General features: G+C 40.3%; 1 protein-coding gene across 2 annotated transcripts in view; it reads left to right on the top strand.

Moving 5' to 3' along the window:
• The first annotated feature begins 4235 nt into the window (after nucleotides 1-4235).
• CDYL (chromodomain Y like) overlaps nucleotides 4236-21707 on the top strand; it is a 106310-nt gene continuing 88838 nt past the window's right edge. For both annotated transcript variants that reach the window (XM_080339452.1, XM_080339453.1), the window contains exon 1: nucleotides 4236-4755. In XM_080339452.1, coding sequence (XP_080195578.1) covers nucleotides 4732-4755 — 24 coding nt within the window. In that variant the 5' untranslated portion in view covers nucleotides 4236-4731. The remainder of the gene's footprint in view (nucleotides 4756-21707) is intronic.

Below are 21707 nucleotides of genomic sequence, written 5' to 3' on the forward strand. Positions count from 1 at the left end.
AGAGAAGAGCAACAAGACTGGTGAAGGGACTTGAGCACAAGACCTATGGGGAGAGGCTGAGGGAACTGGGCTTGTTTAGTCTGGAGAAGAGGAGGCCCAGAGGTGACCTCATCACTCTCTATAACTATCTGAAGGGAAGTTATAGCCAGGTGGGGATTGGTCTCTTCTCCCAGGCAGTCAGCAATAGGACAAGGGGGCATGGGCTTAAACTCTGCCAGGGGAAATTCAGGCTGGATATTAGGAAGAAATTCTTTACAGAGAGAGTGGTCAGGCATTGGAACGGCCTGCCCAGGGAGGTGGTGGACTCGCCATCCCTGGAGGTTTTTAAAGTGAGGTTGGACATGGCACTTAGTGCCATGATCTAGTAAACAGACTGGAGTTGGACCAAGGGTTGGACCCGATGATCTCTGAGGTCTTTTCCAACCCAGTCGATTCTGTGATTCTGTGTGATCAGTAAAAACCCAGTCAGCAAAGTAAATCAAATTTAGTCTTCGATTCCTCTGGCTGGACATAGGTATCTACTTTAGGATGAGATGAAGCATGCCATGAATTCATTGACTACACTGACTAGTTTTTCACTGACCGTGAAAAAGTAGCATAGGATGATCTTATCAGATCTTAATGCCTAGAGTGTAGACCATCACATTTAGCTGTATCATTCCTACTTTTTAAATCCTTCAAGTAATCACTGGCTGTATCTCAACTACTAAATGCTTTATTTCCAAGCCCTACTCCCAGTGCTAAAAGGCAGTTAATCACCTTAATATAACTGATTGCAAGTTACTGATAGTCATGATATTATCAAGAGTTATGATCTTGTGGATAAATATCTGCATATCAAATATGGCTGTGATCTCTTGGTTAGAGCAAATCCTGGAGATTTAGACCCATTCACATCTGATAAAGATCTCCATGATATTTTCAGTACTGCACACTTTCAGCTAGCTGTTCCTGCTCTGGCAGGGGGATAGACTAGATGATCTTTTGAGGTCCCTTCCAATCCCTAACATTCTGTGATTCTGTGATAACTATTTCAAATTCAGCTATTCCACCATCTCTGAAGATCTTTATAGACATTACAATGGCATGCAGTGAGGTCAAAATGGAGTTGAATGTTCAAATGAGCTTGATTCCATGATCTGTACCTTGCACATAAATCAGAAGGAACAAGTGTCTTCCTGACTCCACCAGGACTGCCACTATTGGCAGTTGTCCACTTTAAACTCGAAGCACTGTATGCATACGGCAAAACCTCCTGCATGGTTGATATTGTCTGATTCTTTCCTGAAACTGGATTAACTAAGGCTGTTTCAAGCACCTCTAAAAACATTTGCTGTCACTGTCAGAATGCAAATTGGCCTGGCTTTTCACTCTTCCTAGACCTCTCCATTTCTGTATTCCATACATCTCCACTACAGACATTTATATACAATGTTAGTAAAGCTATTTAGGGAGATTGGTTTCAACAACCAAAATCTTGTTAAAAATTGACATATCCTACTTCAATGAGGAAAGTGTGAAACACCTCCAGAAATAAGAAGGAAATGGCAATCTAGACAATTCACCATACAACTTTTGGTCAACCTGATTTTTTCTAGACAAAGCAAGATGAGACCAAGCTGTCATGGAACTCAGTGTAGCAAAAACCAGCTGCAAAACCTGGGCACCAGTCTCATGACCTGGTACCACTCAGATGCTTGAACCATAGCACTGTCACATGGTATTTTTTAATAGTATGGTTGAACATCCTGAAAAGTCTGTAGTGCAATTAATGGCAATGCAAGTAATGAATATGTGTAAAAGAAGAACTTTCACTGAAGATGAAATATGGAGTGTGGTTGAAACATTAAAAAATAGGTATAACTCTTAGCTTTTGTTGTTTCCTTGAAGTACTGAAAACAGAGCAGCACTGATGAAGTGCGTTTCTTTTTAGTCATCCAGAAGATCAAAAGCCTAAGACCTGGTTTACTGCAATGGTAAGACCCTTAGTACAAATTAAGACATTCTGTTCTTATGCCTTGCAAGCAAAGTAATACCTTCAGTAACACTGCTGCCATGTTTTTGCTAAAACATGAGTGCCAATTACCTTTGTCCTTCAAAGGGTGGCCACAACAATGATGTTATGCTGAGTACAGCTCAAAAAGGATTCAGACCACATCTTAGGAAGTGTGATTAAATGCTCACCTCCAGAAGGCAGTCGCAGAGTTCTTAGATCTTAACCATCTCCATTTCATACATAGGCCTATCCTTTGTCAATGGTGCTGTTGCTGTCACTCAATGACCCTCCTTTTGACCACTTAGATTAAGCTTAGTCTTGAAGATCTCAAGAAGTTGTTTAAATACAGATCAGTTGTAACCTTCTCATAGACTCGTTAGGAAATTAGGGAAGTATGAAAAGCATGAAAGTTTTTAGATGTTTTATCTGTACAAATCATGTCCATCTAGCAGTCCAGAACTAGAATTTCAGTTATCCAGAAGGACGTTGACCTAGGAGACATGATGTACTTGTCATAGAGAATGGGCAGGTTAACCAAGTCTGAGAAATAAATCTCCAGCTCTTTCTACATAAATCATCCAAAGCCCACAAATGAATCAATATTTTCTGAATGAGTATCTGGCGGACAATGGTCCAAAACTTATCAAAGTAGAATCTTGATGAGTTTCTTGGCTTTCCAGAAACATTTTTGAAAGACTTTGTGGTGGGGAAAAAAAAAAAAAGAAAAGAAAAAGGAAAGAGAAAGAGAATGGTAACTTGATCAAAAATTAGTTGAGTCAGTAGGTTGATTGATTACACAACTGTGACAAACTCTGCTTTGACTTGTGCTGTTCTGTGGCAGAGTATGGCTTCTTGATGTGTTATGGAATGAGAAACACTGAGCATAAGAAATGCCTCAATATGGTAGAACGGGTGGTAAGGCACTCCTGTCCTGGCACTGGTTTTGTCCCAGCTTCAGCCCTTTTGAGAACAGACACACCATCTTGCAGAATTTGCTACTGTAGGAGTAATTAATCACCTTTGTGCAACTATGCTTTCAATTTGTCAAGTTAATGGTTTGCTGCATGGCACCTTATTTGCTTAATTTCCTGTGAAGCACGCTTAGATGAGGTGACAAGAACAAGCTCCATGGTGTAACCAACACTGAACTTAGAATAAGCTGTTGTCTGTTGACCCACCATACCAAGGAGGATCTGGTGGGGCTTTCGCGACTTCATAAACAGGTCAGTTGGGATCAAAGTCAAACACATGCTTTTGGCAATGAACATTGAGGGCTGCTTAACTCATAGAATCGTTTTGGTTGGAAGAGGCCCTTAAGAGTCCAACCATAAACTCAATCTAGCATTGAACCATGTCCCTAAGAGCCTCGTTGATACATCTTTCAAACATCTACAGGGACGGTGACTCAACCACTTCCCTGGGCAGCCTATTCCAATGCCTGACAACCCTTTCTGTGAATAAATGTTTCCTAATATCTCACCATCTGAACCTCCCCTGGTGGAACTCGAGGCCATTTCCTCTCATCCTATCACTTGCTACTTGGGAGAAGAGACCAACACCCTCCATGCTACAACCTCCTTTCAGGTAGTTGTAGACAGTGATAAGGTCTCCCCTCAGCCTCCTTTTCTCCAGGCTAAACAGCCCCTCATCAGACTTGTGCTCCAGACCCCTCACCGGCCTCGTTGCCCTCCCGTGTGGATTTGTCCACGTCCTTCACGCTCTTATGGCAAAGCCATGCAGCCAACTAAGTTGGGACGGAAAAAGAACGTATGCAGTCGGGGAACAATGTTGCTTATACAAATGCTGGTGGTAGAGTCGGGCGAGGGACCGGGCACCGGCCGGCGCCCGTGGGGGAGCGGGGCTGCGGGCGCCCGTGGGGTCTGGACAAGGCGCGGGGGGGGCTCAGGGAAGCGACGAGGGCTCCACACGTGCGTGGGCCCCGTGTCCCACCTCCCCCCCTCCACGCCCGCCTCTCCGAACTCCGCGGCCGTCCCGCGTCCCCCCCGCTCCCCCGAACCCCCGGGCGCGGCCCCTCCCGCCCCCCGCGCGCCGCCGGGCTCAGCTGAGCAGACAATGGGAGATCAAAGCGGGGGGCGGGGGGGGGGGGAGGATGGTGCCGGGGGCGGCTGGAGCCGAGGCGGAGCGGCTGCGTGTGGGGAATCTCTCTGCGCTCGATTAGTGTTCCTGGGGAGGGAGCGAGCGAGCCGGGGACGGAGGGGTGGGGGTGCGGGGCGCCGCCGCCGCCGTGCGTGTGTGCGAGTGAGTGTGTGAGTGCGTGTGAGTGTGTGTGTGTGTGTGAGTGTGTGTGCGTGTGCGCCGGCGAGTGTGTGCGTGCGTGCGTGCGCGCCGGCCTGCCGGGGTGTGCGAGAGGCAGCGCGAGGGCGAGGGAGTTGCGCAGCTGCCGTGCGCGCAGCCCCGCCGCCGCCGCCACCAGCAGCAGCAGCACCTCACTGGCATTTAGCGAGCGGAGCTGCTAGTTGCGCTGGAGAGAGACGCGCAGGGAGGAGGAGGAGGAAGAAGAAGAAGAAGAGGAGGAGAACAAGAAGAAGGAGGAGGAGGAGGGGAAGAGGAGGAGGGAGAGGGAGGAGGAGGAGGAGGAGAAGAAGAAAAAAAAAAAAGAAGAAGAAGAAGAAGAAGAAGACGAGGAGGGAGAAGAAGAGGAGGCCACACGGACACCAACTGAAACAAAGTATTTCCAAACCAGCACCCAACTCCACCTTGTGAGGCTCCCCAGCATGGCTTCCGAGGAACTCTACGAGGTAACAGCCCCCGAGCGCCGGCCCTGCCCCCGGCCCCGTCGGCCACCCCACCCCACCCGCCTTTTTGTTGCTCTCGGGAGAGCCGGCGATCTTGTCACCCACACTTGCTGCGGCTGCCCCTTCCCGCTGGGCCCAGCGCTTGCGTGTGTGTCCCCCCTCCCAGCCTGGCCCCCCGCCCCCCCTTCCCTCCCCAGTTTTGCTGGAGGAGGACGGAAATGTGACTGAAAGGAGGAGACGGCAAAGTGTTACCCGTGGCCTGCGCTTCTTCTCCCCCCCGCGCCCCACGTTCACACAACACTTTGACTCCAGAAGGAGAAGGGGGGGTGGGTGCTGGATGGTGGGGGCAGCGCTGACAGCCGCGACTTGCTCCGGGAGTGAGGACGCCGAAGTGCGATCCCGGCGGTGTGCAAAAATGTGTGCAAAGCCGAGTTATTGCATGTGTCCGGAGAGGGGCGGGGGGAGGGCAGAGGGGCTTTCCTCCTGGATTTGTGTCTGTACCAAAGTCCTGTGCTACCATCCTGTGCCTTGGCCATGCAGCAAGCTGCGGTAATGCAAAATATTAAAATTTAAACTCCTCGGCTCTTCGTGCTGTCACGATATGGTTAAGGTTGCGAAGGAAGCCCAAAAGATTCAAAGTTAAGGCTCTGACATGCCATCGTTCACTTGTCACTCGGGTGGTGGTCGAAGGGTGTGCTGAAGGGAGAGGAAGGTTTTGGGGTGAAGAAGGGAATGAGGTGACAGCCTAACTTTGAATTTCCTGTCTTATGATTGGCAATATCACATCCTTGCCCTTAATTGAAAAGCATTATGGTTCTCTTGGATTTAACTTCCTTGTTGTTATTTTTACAAGAAGTCATCCCTGGAAGTGAAAAGCCGTTGTTGTTTTGGAGCCATTCTTGTCTTTTGGGTAAAGAAGTGGCGACCCATAACAAAAAATGCTTTTATCTCATAGTTAATGTGCATCCAGGCAGTGTTCTATTAAAAAATATTCATATCCAGAGGGTGGAAGGCTAAGGTCAAAGGGAGACAGCAGCCTTCAGGACACTTGACAGAAGATGTCTTACTGTTCTGTTGGTGCATGTGTGTCTCCTGTTAATGGAGTTACATCTGTGCTGCCATGGGTGAACAGATGCATAGAAGCCAATGAAAGGTGCCATAGGTGGGCTTATGTTTTAAGCAAGTTGACTGGAGAGTGGAGGTGCTGAACCGATAGTCTAGAAGACTGAAGGCCTGTATTCCCAAGACAAATAAATCATTGTTAATTGCTTTGGCAAGTTTCCCCATCCTCATAATGTGGCTTAAGCCAATCTTGAAGGGATCATCCCTGGAAGGAAGAGAGAAATTTAGGGGCCACGCTGCATGTGAATGGATTGCCAGAAACTTGCTTTGACTTTGGTAAAATTTCTGTTGGGTTTGCAGAGTTGGGCCCATAGACTCTGCTGTGACTGATACTTGCTCTTTGTGTGTCGCTGTATTTGATCAAAGATGGACAATGGGATGTCAGTTTTGATAGGCATAAAAAATGACCAGAAAAATTCTATTTGCTGGACATTGGACTGAGGTTAAGAGTGACCACTGCTCTTTACTCTTCTTGGTTTTCTTAAGTTGTGTTTGAAATGTTGACTTGTGCAAAAGGGTTGGTTGTCTGTTGAGCATGACCATCCTCACTGAGCAGGTGGTGTGTGATGTCCGTTGGTCAAAAGCCTCTTTCACAAAAAGCCTGAAGTGATAAACTATTTTTTAACTTAAAAAATCAGACACATCCTTTAATTGTGTAAGTGTAAAGTTTGCTTGAGAAGCCAAAATTGTTAATGCTTTTAGACTTGGAAGTGGTCAAGCTGTCTCATTTGCATTTTTTTTTTTTCTAAATTTCTGCTCATTTTTGACAAGTTGTGTCTTTTAATGAAATTTATAGCCATGCCTAAAAAATCGTAAAGTAATACGTTATTTATACGTAGTGAACACTAATTTTGGAAATATGTAACTGCAAGTTGACCTGATATGTTGAGTATTAGGTAGTTTAAACTCTTCTGTGAACTGTCTGTGTTGTTGACTGTGGGTCTACTTCTGTCTCATGGATTTATTTTTATTTTTTTAATTAATGTCATACAATATTATTTGAATCTGTCATTGAAATCCATTGCCGTTTGTTATACCTCCATTCTTCCTTCTGAATCTCGATCTTGTTTTTTGATTAAAATAGTGTATAATCTATGTGAGATTGTTAGCTAAGTATGGATGCCAGCTACTCCTGTTGATATGTGTCATGCTTCTTCCAAAATACAAATTATAAATCCTCTTAAAAACAATAAAAATGAAGGTAAGTGGTTTTTTTGTTTGTTTGGGTTTTTTGTTGTTGTTGTGTTGTGGGGTTTTTTTTGGGAGAGTGTTGTTGATTTGGGTTTTTTTGTTTTGTTTTTTGGGTTTTTTTTGCTGTTGTTGTTGGTTGGTTGGTTGGGTTTTTTTGTTGGTTTTTTTTTTTTACTCTGGATATCATCTCTGGAGAATGGGATCCAAACTGTAGGCCAGTGATTTGGAAGACTGAAGCCTTGAAATACACTGATAGGATGGAAGGATGACTTTCTTGGGTTGCTGTATATGCTATGTGTCATTTGTTCCCAAGCATTTTAGAGGCTGTGGTAATGATTATCTGCTTCTGTTTTTTGTTTGTTTGGTTGGTTTTTTTGAGGGGGTAGAAGATCTGAAGAAAAATATGAAACTTTTATTGAAAAAAATTGAAGGCAATCTTTTTTCTAGACGGAAAATGAAACAAGTAGTAATGCTGGCATTGTCTGGGGGTGAGGCGAATAACATAGTTTTTCTGTTTGTAAGTTTGGTTCCTCAAGTAACAACATGTTAGTGAGGTGGACAGACATGGAGAAACTGGTGAACAAGACACATAAAGGAAAACATAAGAAAAGGTGCTGTCAGTTTGTGTAGTTGGGTTTTTTTAGTTTGTAATTCCCAAAATTTGTTTAAATAGGGTGTTGACATCTTACAGCATTTTTTTCGTAGATGCCTGGTGCCATCTGCGTTACTGTGGATTTTGGAAAGTCCTTTGTACACTGGGCAAACAGTACGGCTACTTTCTTTTACACTGTGACAAGGTTGCTTTGCTTTACTGCCTGAATCCCACCCATTGCAAGATTGTTGCTTATTGTCATCACCTTCACTGGTGTAATTAGAAGCAGGGTGCCCACCTCATTGGGGAGGTTCATTTGGAAGCAAACTATGTTTGCTCTCTTTGCAGTCAAATCACTCGACCTACCCTGGCAGACCCTTGCAGTGATGTCTGGGATTGAAGTCATCCTGAATTGTGGTTTGGGATGACAGATTTGTTTGATGAAATGTGGAAGTGATCCCATAAAAGGTACTTGCCAGGACAACTGTGCATTAGCCAGCAGGTCAGAATGGTCTAGCAAATGGTAGTTGGTGGACAAATACTAAAGTTGTGCAGAGTGTGGAAGAGTCTCTTTCTTATAAAATTTAATAACTTTTTTTTTTTTTTTTAAACTAAGTGTGGTAGAAATAAATTGAAGTTCTCTGCCTCTTGGAAATTGTATTTAATCAAGCAACCAAGTGTTTCCACCTTTCATCTGAGAATTACTGGTGCAGCTGATGGTATACATGGCCCACTGGATCCACTGTATTTTGGCTTGGCCTGTGATTGGTACTCATACCGAAACATTTTTACTGGCTTTTACCGAGAAGTAAGCAAAAGAGTGTGAACTTTGCGAGAGCACCTGTGCATCGGTGTCGTGTCTTTACTTCGTATTTCACTTTGACATTGCTCGTAAACTCAGTGTTTTGAGGTGACTTAATCAATTTCAATTAATATATTACAGGTTAACATACTTAAAGTCCTGTAGTTCAAAATCATACACTTTTCTGTTTTATACCATGAAAAATATCTTTTTTTTTTTTTTTTTTTTCCCCATTCTTCAAGTGTCTTGTAAAATACATATGCGCTTTTTTCATCCCTATGCCTGGTATTCTCAAGGTGATACTTCGCTTCTTATAGTGATTCAGTATTTTTCATTTTATTTTTAGAACTAAAGCCTTTGACATTAAATTATACAGATACAGTAAAATTACAAACTGAAGCTAATTTCAGAAATACATAGATGAAATTCTATGGCCTTGCTATACATTGTTTGATCACCTAATAAGTAAGACCTGAAGACATGTATCCCACGAAAATTTAAACTTTGTGTATACAGTAGTGGCCACAAGTAAAAAAAGTGATCCTGTGGGCTCTTCTTCATTTACTGTGCTAGTTTTTAAATGACAGAGTAGAGAAAGTTGACAGAGAAATGCTGTAATTTAGTTCAAAATTTGATACTGCATTGGAATAACCCACTTAAAACCAGTTTGTCTCACCACCCTAGAAACACTGCAGCGATCAGATCTTCGTCATGTTTTGTGTGTGTTTACTGAAAAGTTTAAACATTTGTTTTGCTGAAGTTAAATGAAATGGTAAATCTTTTATCTATTGGTACACAGTTTGGAGTTTATTATAATTTCTTACAGCTATTTGATGAAAAATTGCTGTTAACAAATTAGAATTGCCTGTTTGGGCAACAGCCATTTTTTCTCCTTTGAAATGGGTGGGTTTTATTCAACCTGTTGTGCAGGAAGTCCAAAATAATTTGAGATCTATGTTCTGCTGCTTGTTTCTGATGTGCTGATTCCTAAATCTTGGTTAAACATCACTGACACTTCTTCATAAAGGAGGTTTTACAGTTGTTGAGCCGTAATGCCTGAATCTTTGCTATTTTGACAAGTGGTGCAAATGTTCTTGCTTGTTTCAGAAGAGGTGAAAGACTAAGACTTGCTTGACTAACCCTAGCCAACTAAACAAGACTAGGAATTTCCATCAGACTTGTGTTGCTTCCACCCCTTAGGAACTGTACATCTGACTTCACATGGAGTTGAGGATTAGCTGTTCCATCCGTCCCCCTTTGGTGACTTTCGCTTCTTTAAACCAGACAGAAAATGCAAGAGCACTGCAGGGATGGAGCCACCACGTTTAGTGCGAGAAACCTGGCTCTTTTCCATGCCCCTTGCTACACTGTGTATCACCAGCTTGAGCTATGTGTCGTCTCCTGTCCCAGAGCTCTAGGCAGAATTGCGGAGGCCTGGTACCCTGTCGGGGAAATGCTGGAGCCCCGGGGGTTCCTCCAGCGTGCCCTGCCCTCCACAGTGCCGTTGGCCTAGCAGGGCTCCAGGGGCTCCTCCCAGAGTTCAAACGCTTGTGGCCAAAGGAGTGAAATTGTGCCTGCGTCCTGCATAGGATCACAACGGTTCACGAATAAGCAGATGTTTTAGTAGCTTTTATGCACAAAACCCTTTTGTACATACATGTATGTGTCATAGGTATATTAAGCAAATGTTTTGTTTTTTTTTTTTCTATGAAACTTGCTTTGAATTGCCCATGTCCATCAGGGAAAAAAGGATGGGAGGGAGAGGAAACTGGAGAGGGGGAGAGATGCCCTGTCTACAAAGCACGTGAGACTGATAATTCTTACCTTCAGAGTCTCTGTCTTTCACAGCAGACTGCAATTTAATGTCTTGAGGTTTTTTTGGTCAAAGATTGGCTAATGTGGTGCCAGTCACATTTAGAGTTATGGAATAATTACTTCCAACTTGCAAGGCTGTACTATTGCAGAAGGTCCTTCCACTCTGCTGATATTCAGTACCTCTTGAATGAGGATGAATTATTGGACACAAAGGACTTAATGAAACACACCACAATCCCTTGTTCCTCAGGAAGGCTGGTGTAGCTGGAACAGTGTCAGTGATGCTGTGTCCCTCTTTGACTTCTCCATAGGTGAAGCTTCATTTCTGCTGCAGCATGTTTGACCTGTGCCAAAGTGATGGGAAAAACAAGTTACTATCAGTTATGGTTCCATCTCTTTCTGACAGATACTCCACATTTGCAAAAAGTGTATTTGACAGAAAGTTTTGACAACAAGAATGACTTCTTAAATATGCAATAACTGGATGTGCGGGTCTGTTGGATATAACTGATATGCAGGTCTATGATGCCACTCTTCTTCTTCTGTAGTAAACTCAAAAACTGGCATTACTGGGCAGTGTATTATTTTGGGGTATGTGTTGGAAGCACAAGCTCCACAGCCTGTATTTTCAAGGTGAAAATGGATGCACAAGTCTCTCCCTGTTAACACATTCTGCCTAAGAGGTCTTGGATGGCTGGATGGCATATGATCACCTTGTTTGTCAATAAATGCGGAGTTGTTTGGGTTTTTGTTTATCTGTGAGTAAAACATCAGTAATTTTCATATTAAATGTAACGTGCTTTGTCTGACAGAATAGTTAGTCCAGAAAATGTCTTAAAAATGGAAATTCTGTATTTTTCATTATCAAATGTATTCTCCAAAGCCATAGTATCTTTCTGAGAAACGCTTTTATATTTCTAATTTTTGATGGGCTTTTGATATTTACACACAATAATTTTATGTTCTTTGAAATTATTTCTTTGAACTTCTCTCCATATTACTTAGAGGAAAAAAAATTGGCATGTTACTGTTTCAGTACACTATAAAGGCAAGAATATTTACTGTTTTCATAAACATCCTCACAAGTTTTACATATGTCCCTTAGTGGTGTACTCCTCTAGATGTTTTTCAAGGAATCTATGAATATGTGTGATACATAGAATGGATATGGATAAAAACCATTTTTCAACCACAGATTTGCACTTTTAAATTTTTTTGAAGCCACTTCAGTAGCACCAAATGCAAAATAAAGCAACTCCTTACTAAATATCTTTTAATTATATATTTTGTGTTAAATGATAAAATGAAGTAACTACTGCAACAGTTTTGTTGTTTTAGTGATTCTTTAGTGAGGATTCACATTTTATAATCACACTGCATTAAAAAAATTAATACAGTTTTGAGCAAACCTTCCTTCTTGGCCATGTTATGTCTGATGGTTTGTTTGTTTCATTTTTTTATGTGCGGAAAGATAAGGTCTGTGTTTTAAGTGGCCTAACCACATTTGTAGTTGTGCCTCTCCAACTCTTCTGCCCCCACAGTTTCTGAGTTTCACAGCTTTTAAGTAAATTAAGTCTTAACATTCAATCTTTGCTGATTGTCATAGCAGCATCTGAAAAATCAAAACCATGGGATCAACAGGGAAGGAAGGAGATGTACTTTTTTCTTTTTCTTTCTTTCAAAAGTGACTTTGTGATTTTCCTTTTGCAAAGACATTTAAACACCTCTCTAAGCATCTTCACTTCCTGTAAAACACTGGATTATGGGAATTTGCTTGGTTTAGAGAATAATAAATTTGCTTTAATTTTAAGATGCCACAGTATAAAGCAAGTTTTGGGAAGTATGTTGTGATGTATTTATCACAGAAAAATGTCAGATGTGCATTTTTAAAATATGTATGTAGGGGAACCATAGAGGTACATTCTGAAGAGTGTTGAAATGAATTTATCTTATACTCCAAAATACCTTCCTGACATTGTGATGTGTTGAACGTTGCACTCAGAGGATATTAAGAAGCATATAGTTTTTTAAGTTCTTTCCATAAAATACAGTTCTTCAATGAAATTTCCTCTATATATTGGTAATATTTTTGTTACCAGTAACATTGTAGGTATTTGAAGGGTATAAAACAATTCAAAGTAGCTTTGGGAAAATTAGCTGGATTATAGTTTGGCTAGTTGCTAAATCATGTTCGTTTGTTGTGGTTTGATTTCAGCACATGATTTTCCCCAGTTATATGTATAAACTATAGCTTGTGTCAGCACAGTGTGACTCTTCCATCATATTTTAGTGGCTAGATCACTTACAAGGTTAAAACTAAGAGACCTGGGTTTCTGTCTCTAAGAAATAATGAGACTGTAAGACTATATAAGTACTTACACAAAATATCCATCTAGTTCAGCATCCTCATTACTATCGCGAGTCTGTAATATCTTACTGTAGAGGGAAAAATGGGAAAGATGGCCCAGTGATAATCACTGAGAGCTTCAGTGGCTGGTTTTGTTGGGACCAAGGTATATTTCAGCCTTACTTATAAAATGTCAGCAACGTGACCCAAGCTCCCCGGATGTTCAGATGACACAAAATTGCGGGGAGCTGTTGACACTCTCGAGGGCAGAGAGGCCCTGCAGAGCGATCTGGATAAATTGAAGAACTGGTCAGTCACCGACTGCATGAAGTTCAACAAGGGCAAGTGCTGGATTTTGCACCTGAGACACGGCAACCCAGGCTGTACATACAGACTGGGGGACGAGATACTGGAGATCCCTCTGCAGAGAGGGATCTGGGGGTTCTGGTGGATGGCAAGTTGAACACGAGCCAACAGTGTGCCCTGGCAGCCAAGAGGCCACCCGTGTCCTGGGGTGCACCAAGCACAGCATGGCCAGCCAGGCGAGGGAGGTGATTGTCCCCCTCTGCTCTGCACTGGTGCGGCCTCACTTGGAGCACTGGATGCCGTTCTGGTGCCACAGGATAAAAAGGATATAAAGCTACTGGACAGTGTCCAGAAGAGGCTACAAAGTTGGTGAAGGGTTTGGAGGGGAAGCCATATGAGGAGTGGCTAAAGTCACTTGGTTTGTTCAGCCTGGAAAAGAGGAGACTGAGGGGAGACCTCGTGGCAGCTACAGCTTCCTCACAAGGGAGGAGGAAGGACAGGCGTCGATCTCTTCTCTCTGGAGACCAATGACAGAACCTGAGGGAATGTCAGGAAGATGTGCCAGGGGAGGTTTAGGTTGGACATGAGGAAAAGGTTCTTCCCCCAGAGGGTGGTGGAGCCCTGGAACGGGCTCCTCAGGGGGGTGTCAGGGCCCCAAGCCTGACAGTGTTCAAGAAGACACTGGACAACTCCCTCAGACACATGGTGTGAACTGTGGGGTTGTCCTGTGCAGGGACAGGAGTCAATGATCCTTGTGGGTCCCTTCCAACTCAGGACATTCTGTGACTGTATGATTCAGATCCCACCTTAATTCCCTGTGCACATCTGCCAGAGGGTCACAGCTGCAGGCTCAGGCAAAGGTGGGCACATCTGGGGGCAGAGTGGTGATGTGTGTTTCTGTTGAACCTCGCAGAGCACGGTGTCAGCAGGAGTGTGGTATGATTGCTAGGTCGCTCACTTGTGTTAGCAGAATTGTGCATCAGGCTAAACTTTCATCATTTCTCTTCAGAGATTATTTCTAAACACTCACTAGGGTCTTGTTCAAATGGTATACTTTAAGGCATTTGTAGAAGTGTTCTCTGAGTCATATAACCACACTGTTTCTAAACACAATAAAGTATTAATTTTAACTTTAATTTTCAGAACACCAACTCTAAATAAAATCTAAAGTTGTCAGCAGTGTTCACTCTAGATATCTGCAAAGTCTTTGGTGGAAACTTCATATGCTTAAGGCCTGTATCCCAAAATATGGTCTAGCTAAGTACTTTGTGTGAGTAAGGTCCTGGTATAGAAAACTTAAGAGAGAGGAATATGGCAACAGAATAAAACAAATTATAATATGAAATTCTATGAATTAATCTCATTATTTGAATTTAATACTGGTTTGTGTGTCTAAGTATAAACCATAGTAGATTGTACTGGAGTATAATCTTTCTAAAATTAGGAAGATTGATGGAAAAGTTTTCCTTAAAGAGAAAAAAAATCTGAGATTTTTTTTTTTTTTTTTTTTGCTATGTAGGCTTTTTCCCATACTGTAACTCTATACTATAACTCTTAGGTGACCCCTCATGTTTTCAAGGCTGGCACATTTTTTTTTCTAGCTTGTTTGGGACACAGATAAGGACCAAACTTGATCTTTGATTAATAGTGCTTTCTAAGAACAAAGAAACAGAAAGAAAGTAGAAGCAATGATTTTTACATCAGCTTGAGAATCTTGAACTTTTGCTCTTAGTGTACTTTTCTGTGGAACTAGATCATAAATATAGTTATTTTTTGTTGAGTGAGCATTTCCAGCTAAATGATTTCTAATGCTTCCTGAAGTGACACCTTAGAGTCTCTTCCCCTGGAAGACCAAGGTGTCTGTAGGAACAGCTCACCACTGTGCTTTGCAGCTGAAGGAAAAACTACATGTCCAAACATTCCCAAGGGCAATGGAAGTTTTAAATTAGTGCAGTTTTAGAGGAGTCAATCAATTTTCACTTATGATACAGTAAGGTCAGAAGTTTCAAAGTTAAAATTTAAACTGTTGGTGCACACCAGGTGTTTTATAGTGTACATACCTAGCTAGGGAAGATTAAAGCCCAGCTTTCAAATTGTTTTCAAAGTTGTTCTTTTCTTTGTCTGGTTCATATGCTCCGTGTTATGGAATTTGTTTTGGTTTGAATATACAAAGAGAGGGTATGTGTTGAGTGGGAGAGTAAAGGACACTTGATCTCTATTTCATTTTAATTTAGAATAAGCATCTATAAGACAATGTAATCCAGAAGTCTAGGATAAGCTTATTATCATATGACTTTTGAGAGGCATGATTTCCATAAAATTAACATTGGAAAAAGCCTTATTTTTACTTAGGTCATCAAGGAATGATGATCAATAACAATAAAGATTTTTTTTTCCAAGATGCTGATGGCAAATAAGGTAGCATCCTATTTCAAAAGATCCATCAGTGCTTCAGGTTCTATTTCACTCATGTTAAAGGCACCTCTTTTGTATCAGGGCAGCTCCTTAATTGATTTGTTCTTCCTCTCTCCCACATTGTACTCACCAGATCTCCTGAGAGTTGTGCTTATTTAGTTAAAATGCCCAAGAATAAAATATTAGATTCTGAATGAGAAGATGGAAATTGTTGTATTTAAGGGTGCTTCTTTGAGATGTAACATTGTAGGAGTGTTAAAACATAGAAGCCAGTGCATCAAGCAGTTGTTGATTTGACAGCTTATGTCCATGACAACACAACCCCAATAGATTACTACTTCACAAATCTTTAAAACCACACAAAGATAGGGTCTTGTTCTTTTTTTCATCAGCAGGATACAGGTGTCATAATTGTATGCAAATCATGCCATGCTTCTCTACTTTCTTATCAGTAAAGTTTTAATAGCAGGGATGTTTGTCTTGTATTGGATTTTTTTTTTTTTAATATTTATTGAGATAAATCATTAAAACACCGTATCTTTAAAACCAGTTCCTTACAAGGATCAATTTCAATTTTAAGTTCAGTTTTGCCCTGAAACTAGTGCAATGCAGAACAAGCATATTGAATAAGATGGTATTTTGGAGTTTATCTCTGCTGCCATTAGTGGCAACACATGAATTTAGTGAGGAGATAGAATGAGTACTAGGATGTCGTGTGGTTTCTGCGCCCACAAATGTTAGGTCTTGATCCACCCCTAGTGAGAGATGGAGCTTTACTGTTATTAATTTATACCTAATGCTATGTTATTTATTTTCTTCCATTTATCCAGATTAAAATGTTTGTTATGCTCTAGTTGGATATCCCTTGGATACTAATGAAAAGCAATGAATGATGGACACCTGTCAGTTAAGTTACAGTTAAAATAGTGTGGCATAAAGTTTTTTTTTCAGTGCAAGTCAAGATCTGAGTTAATAATTCTTTACTGGTATTGGTCTGTAAAATGGGAAGTTTGTCTTTATTGTTGTGTGTTATTTCAATATATTCAATATTAATTGAATTATTCATTATTAAAGTCCTTACTGAAGTAATTAAAACCTAGTTTATTCTGAAGAATTTAATCCTCTGTGCTTGAACATATATATCTCTAATCGAAGTTATTAAATGTAACAAAACTGATTCCTTGCATGCACACAAAATAATTTGCTTTATTATGACATTCTTATTGTCAAGTAAAAATAATGTCCTTTGGGTTTTTTGTATGTTTATGATGGACATCTTCATAAATAATGGGAATTAATAAGAGTCATTATTCTCATATGTATATTATTATTATTTCCATTAGTAAAACAATGCTTTATTTGTCTCTTAAATTTTTCTTCTGTACACTGGTTTATCTATATGAAGCTTGAGCCAAGATGTGAATAGAAGTGATTAATTTTGGGGAAGTGACTTTATATCTTTATATACTAAATAAAGTCTTAGAGTATACTGAGACAGTGAATTGTGAGAAGAGGAAGAAGAAAGTAATGACTGGACAGTGGAACCATGTGATAATTTTATATTCTACTTTTCTCTAATTGAATGTTCCATTTTCATTAATTTGTCCCTTTTGTCAAATGTTTGAACTCTACCTTCCAAGTGTCTTACCAATACTTGCATCTCTTGTTTTCAGTCAAATTACAAGAAAAATCTTTTTCCATCCAATCTGTTCAGAAAAGGACACTTTCAGTGTGGAATCAGTTGTCTATTGACTGTGAAGTAGGATTGATTTTTATTTTTTTGAGTAAGAAACTGGCATGTAGTTATGTAGTGGAAGAAAGGCATATCCTTCTAGAACTTCCCTATCTTTTGTAGAAAGATGGATACATAGGGGTTGGTGGGAAAAAATGGAGGACCTCATCATTAGGACACCCAAATCCTGTCTTAAAAAATGTAATTCTCTCTTTCCTCTGTCATAGTTAGTCTAGGATTGAGCATATCACTCAGACCGAATATTTTAGAGATGATTGCTAATCATGTGCTCATCTCCCTGACAAAGTTTGAATTGTTGAACGAATGCACAAGCAGGATAAAACCTTTTTTTTTTTTTTTCCCCGTCCAAGTAAATATTGTCAGAACATCTTAAAATGAAGTAGAGCAGGCTAATTGGATCTTACAAAGAGAAGCTATGCTACAAGCACAAGCCACAGACAAACCTGTCTCCCTTTTATGTTGGTTTTGGTGTGTTTTCTTTGGTTTTGTGAGGCTAACTGCAGAGGTATTAAACTACCATGCAGTGTTGTCTTCAATCTCTTCTGTAATCACTGATGAGAATCATCCACAAGGCCATTCAGACCATCTAAGTGAAATTCCTCTAGAAGGTCATCAGAATGGCAACTTCATCCCCTTCCTCTACAAAGAGGTTTAGAAAGGCTACTCAGGTTAATTTAGTCAGTTCAGTTAAATATACTTAAATGTGACCTCCTTAGTACCGAGGTAGTTTTTCCTTTTTCTACTGTCTTCTGAACCCAATGCAGAATAATACCCAACTTTTCATTCATTACAGGCCTTCCCTTGGGACTGTAAACTGTGTTAGTAGGTGAATGTTGTTAAGGGATTGTGCTGTTGAAGTATAAAGTGTTTAGGCACAGCACTGACCTACTGTGGTGTAAGTTGTTATCTGAGCAACAGTAACTGATCAAGTTGTGTTTTTAAACCATAATAGTTGTATTTTACTTCAGTTTACCTTAAATCTCAGCAGGTGTTTGGGTGGCAGCGCTTTAAAATTGACGCAGCGCAGGTCCTTCCTCTGACCACTCAGCTGTTCCTTCTGTTGAGTCACAACAGCAGCTTGGCCATGTGTTAAGAGGATTGGAAAATCGATCTGACATAATTAAAAGCAAGCAAGCAAACAAAAACCCCTAGCTCCAAAAATGTTTATTGGGTTGAATGGGTTCCTCAATCTGGGTCAGTGCATGGCCATACACATACGTGCCAGGATGATGATGCAGGTGTGGAAGGTCATTGGAGCTGTTGAGCCACCAAGTGATGTCCACAGAAGAAAAGCCTCAGTGAGCAAGCCCTGAGACCAGTAGGAGGAATTTGTTTGTCCTGATAGCATTTGTGTCAATCTTCCTCTCTTAATGTTTCTTTGAGTGGCCTGGTGTTTAAAAGTTAGTTTTGAAGCATACTAATTATTGAGAAAGGAGAGTATCTATTCCTCGTTTCCTTTCAGCTGTGAGTCTGAGGGGTTCTGTTCTCTACAACTTAAGCAAATTTAAGGGATCTGGGCCTTGCTTGCCACCACTGCCTCCTCCCGCAAGCCGCTTGTTCTTCACCCTTCCTTTACACCAACATAGATTTGTGTCCCTGTTTAGCTGAAGGCTGTCCGCTTGGTTTGTAGAGTGAGTTTTCTGGCAGTTTTCTGAGTGACTTAGGTTGAAATCCAAGAGGTGCCACTTCGAGTAAAGGAGCAGAAACATATGGCATGGCTGAAGGAAGACAGGAGACAATATTGGGTAAATGTGGCGGGATGGTTGCAAAAATGTCTTTGCTTTTAAAAATAAATAAATAAATAAATAAATCGCTCAAGCTGCATGTTTAAATTTTAGCTGGATCAGCTCACTGGACTGACTTGCAGTGTTGCTGCACAGCTTCTTGCCCTTGGCTTGTGCTGACTCAGAGAGCTGGTGTCCCTGGGCTTCACCGTGAGGTCACACAGCACCAATGCAGCTCCGTGCAGGGACGGAGGGAGGAGCAGTGCCCTGAGAAAGTGGCTGTGCCAAGTAATGGAGTGAACATGTTTGGAGTAGAAGATGCTGTGCTGTGTAGTTTTAGCAGCTGGTTACACTTCCATTTTAATGTGAAAATGGAAAAGTTGTGTTTGCAACAATTTGGGATTACAGTTACTCTTCAGTGCTGCGTTAACTGCTATTTATTAACAGTTCCCTGAATTTTACTTTAAGCATAGCAGTTACAAAGCTTCCTGAAACTTTTTGTTACTTTTAGAGAGCCACACGGGTAATGAAAATTCTGCAGCTCTGTGAGGTTGTCTTTTCCCTGTCCATCTTCATTATGTTACAATTATGCTCTGATGCTGTTGTGCAAACCCTGTGTAAAGACGGGGGTGACACAAAAGCATAGTTAAAAGCATAATTTATTGCTAAGGATTCTGTTTATTCAGTGAGTGGGCAGTGGGCAGGGAGTGGGATGGGACAGGATGTCTCCTTGTAGTTGAGCTCGCTTTAAGCTGCATTTCATTTAAAATGCTGATATCCTTAAAAATTACTTCAAAGTATAAGTGCCATCAGTATCTTTTGGGTAGAAAAACTTACTCTTTAATTACTTTCAGTTTCAGTTTCATGGGCAGGAACAAATTCTTTTCACTTTGAATGTGTTTATGTGAAGGTGGGAAAACTGATAAGGAAAGTTAACTGTGTTGCTCTTTAACTCCTTCAAATGTATAAATAAAAATTGGTTAGGAAATAATACTGTCTACTAATACTAAAGACTACAAGGCTAGTGCTGTATTATGGAAGGATTTGGGAACATAGAGGTAGTAATTGAATGAGAATTTAGAAAGCAGCCAAGCAGTTTTAAGTGTGCCAAATGCAATGTTCTCAGTTCTGTGTGTCTAGGCCCCTTATTTTGTTTATATTAAGCAAAAGGATTCTGTCAATTATTTAGGTGTAGCTAATACTTAAGAAATGTATTATTTCTAAATGTTAAATATGATGACAAAAAGACTAGACTATGTATTCAGCATTTAAAAGACAATTTTATTTTATTAAAGATATTTAATATGCTTATTATAAATGTAGTCTACATTTGTATGCAGTTTGAAAACATGAAATAGATTAAAATACTGGTTATTTCAGGGATGTAGCACACAAAAATTAAGATTGTGTGAATGTATATTCAGATGACTCATTGTTTAAACAGGTGCATGTAGCAAAAAGTTTAAAAACTATATTTTGCTTCTAGACCAGTACAATGTAATGGCATTGCCAGCCATTGGCATTGGTATTTCATTTAGTTAAAAAAAAAAAAAAAAAAAAAAAAAAAAGTACAAAACAAGATTACAGTCAGTTAAAAAAAAAATTCTGTTGATCATTGTCTGGAAACTCAATCCAATATATTCAAATTTATTTACTTGCCAACAAAGTATTTGAAACAAAGCGAAAACCAAACCATGAACACATTAGACTACTTACATGAAAATTACTAAGTCAAACAGACTTCTACTGTGACAGTTTTTATTGAGTGCCACACTTCATTATTAAGAGCAGAAGCAAATTATAAAATGAGGCCATTTTTATTACCACTTCCATTTTTTCTCTATGGTTCAATTCTGACATTGTTTTAACAGCCAGCCTGACCTAGGCACTGTTGTTTTTTACACCCAGACAGCGTGGATTAAAACATTACATTCTATTTTTAATTGTTCACAAGATAAAAGCAACTAAACAAAGTGTACATTTAAGGATAGAAAGCTGCCTCAGAAAGTTCTGTAAGGTCTGAACATTCTTTTTTTAGAGATAAAGGCACATTTTCCTGGGGTTTATGTGGCAGAGGAATCTTTCTTTAAATGTCTAGATGCAAAGAAACTATGCATTGTTATTTCAAAGTGATTACATTAGGTGATCTTGAATAAAATTTTCTTGGAATTTCTAATATGTGCAGGTCGTTCACCATACTTTTCTGAGAGTAAGAAATTTTGTTCTATCCAATTTTACTCTTCTGACAAAAAAGAAATAACATCATTTCCATGAAAACAATCAGCACTGATAGATATCACTGCTTATTTGAATCTGCTCTATCCATTATAGGCCTTGCCAATAGTAAATAATCACTTTTTCTACAAGGATGACTTTCTAAAAGTAGCGCAATACAGATTTTACTGGAAATATAAAGAAAACAATTTTGTCTCAATGTTATATTCCTTAAAAATAAAAGTTACCCGGGGATTTGTAACTCTTACAATGAAAAGTCATTAGGGATAGGTATGACACCGCCATAGTGTAGTAAGACAGAAGTGAAGATTCAAATGGATGAAGATTCAGAGAAAGTGCCATGAGCAGTAGTGGCTATTAGCTGTCGCAATGAAAAGACCATTCGTAGTAGTTTATACAGACACTAATCAGAAACCTTCTATCAACGGGGTTAAGAACAACAGGAAAATTCTCTTATTTACTAAGAGCCAAAAAATGCTGGTAGTGACATGTGTCTACTAGATAGGGACAATAAGTTGACAAGAGACTGCAAAAAATGTTGTTCTATGATTCTTTAAAAAAACTTGCTATGAGTTAAAATAGTGTTGTTCCCTGGCCAAAATCTGGATGTTATGTTCACAATTTACAGTGATTTCCAACAAAATATTTCTTTA

The sequence above is a fragment of the Nesoenas mayeri genome (assembly GCF_963082525.1).
Source record: "Nesoenas mayeri genome assembly, chromosome: 2".
NCBI lineage: Eukaryota > Metazoa > Chordata > Aves > Columbiformes > Columbidae > Nesoenas > Nesoenas mayeri.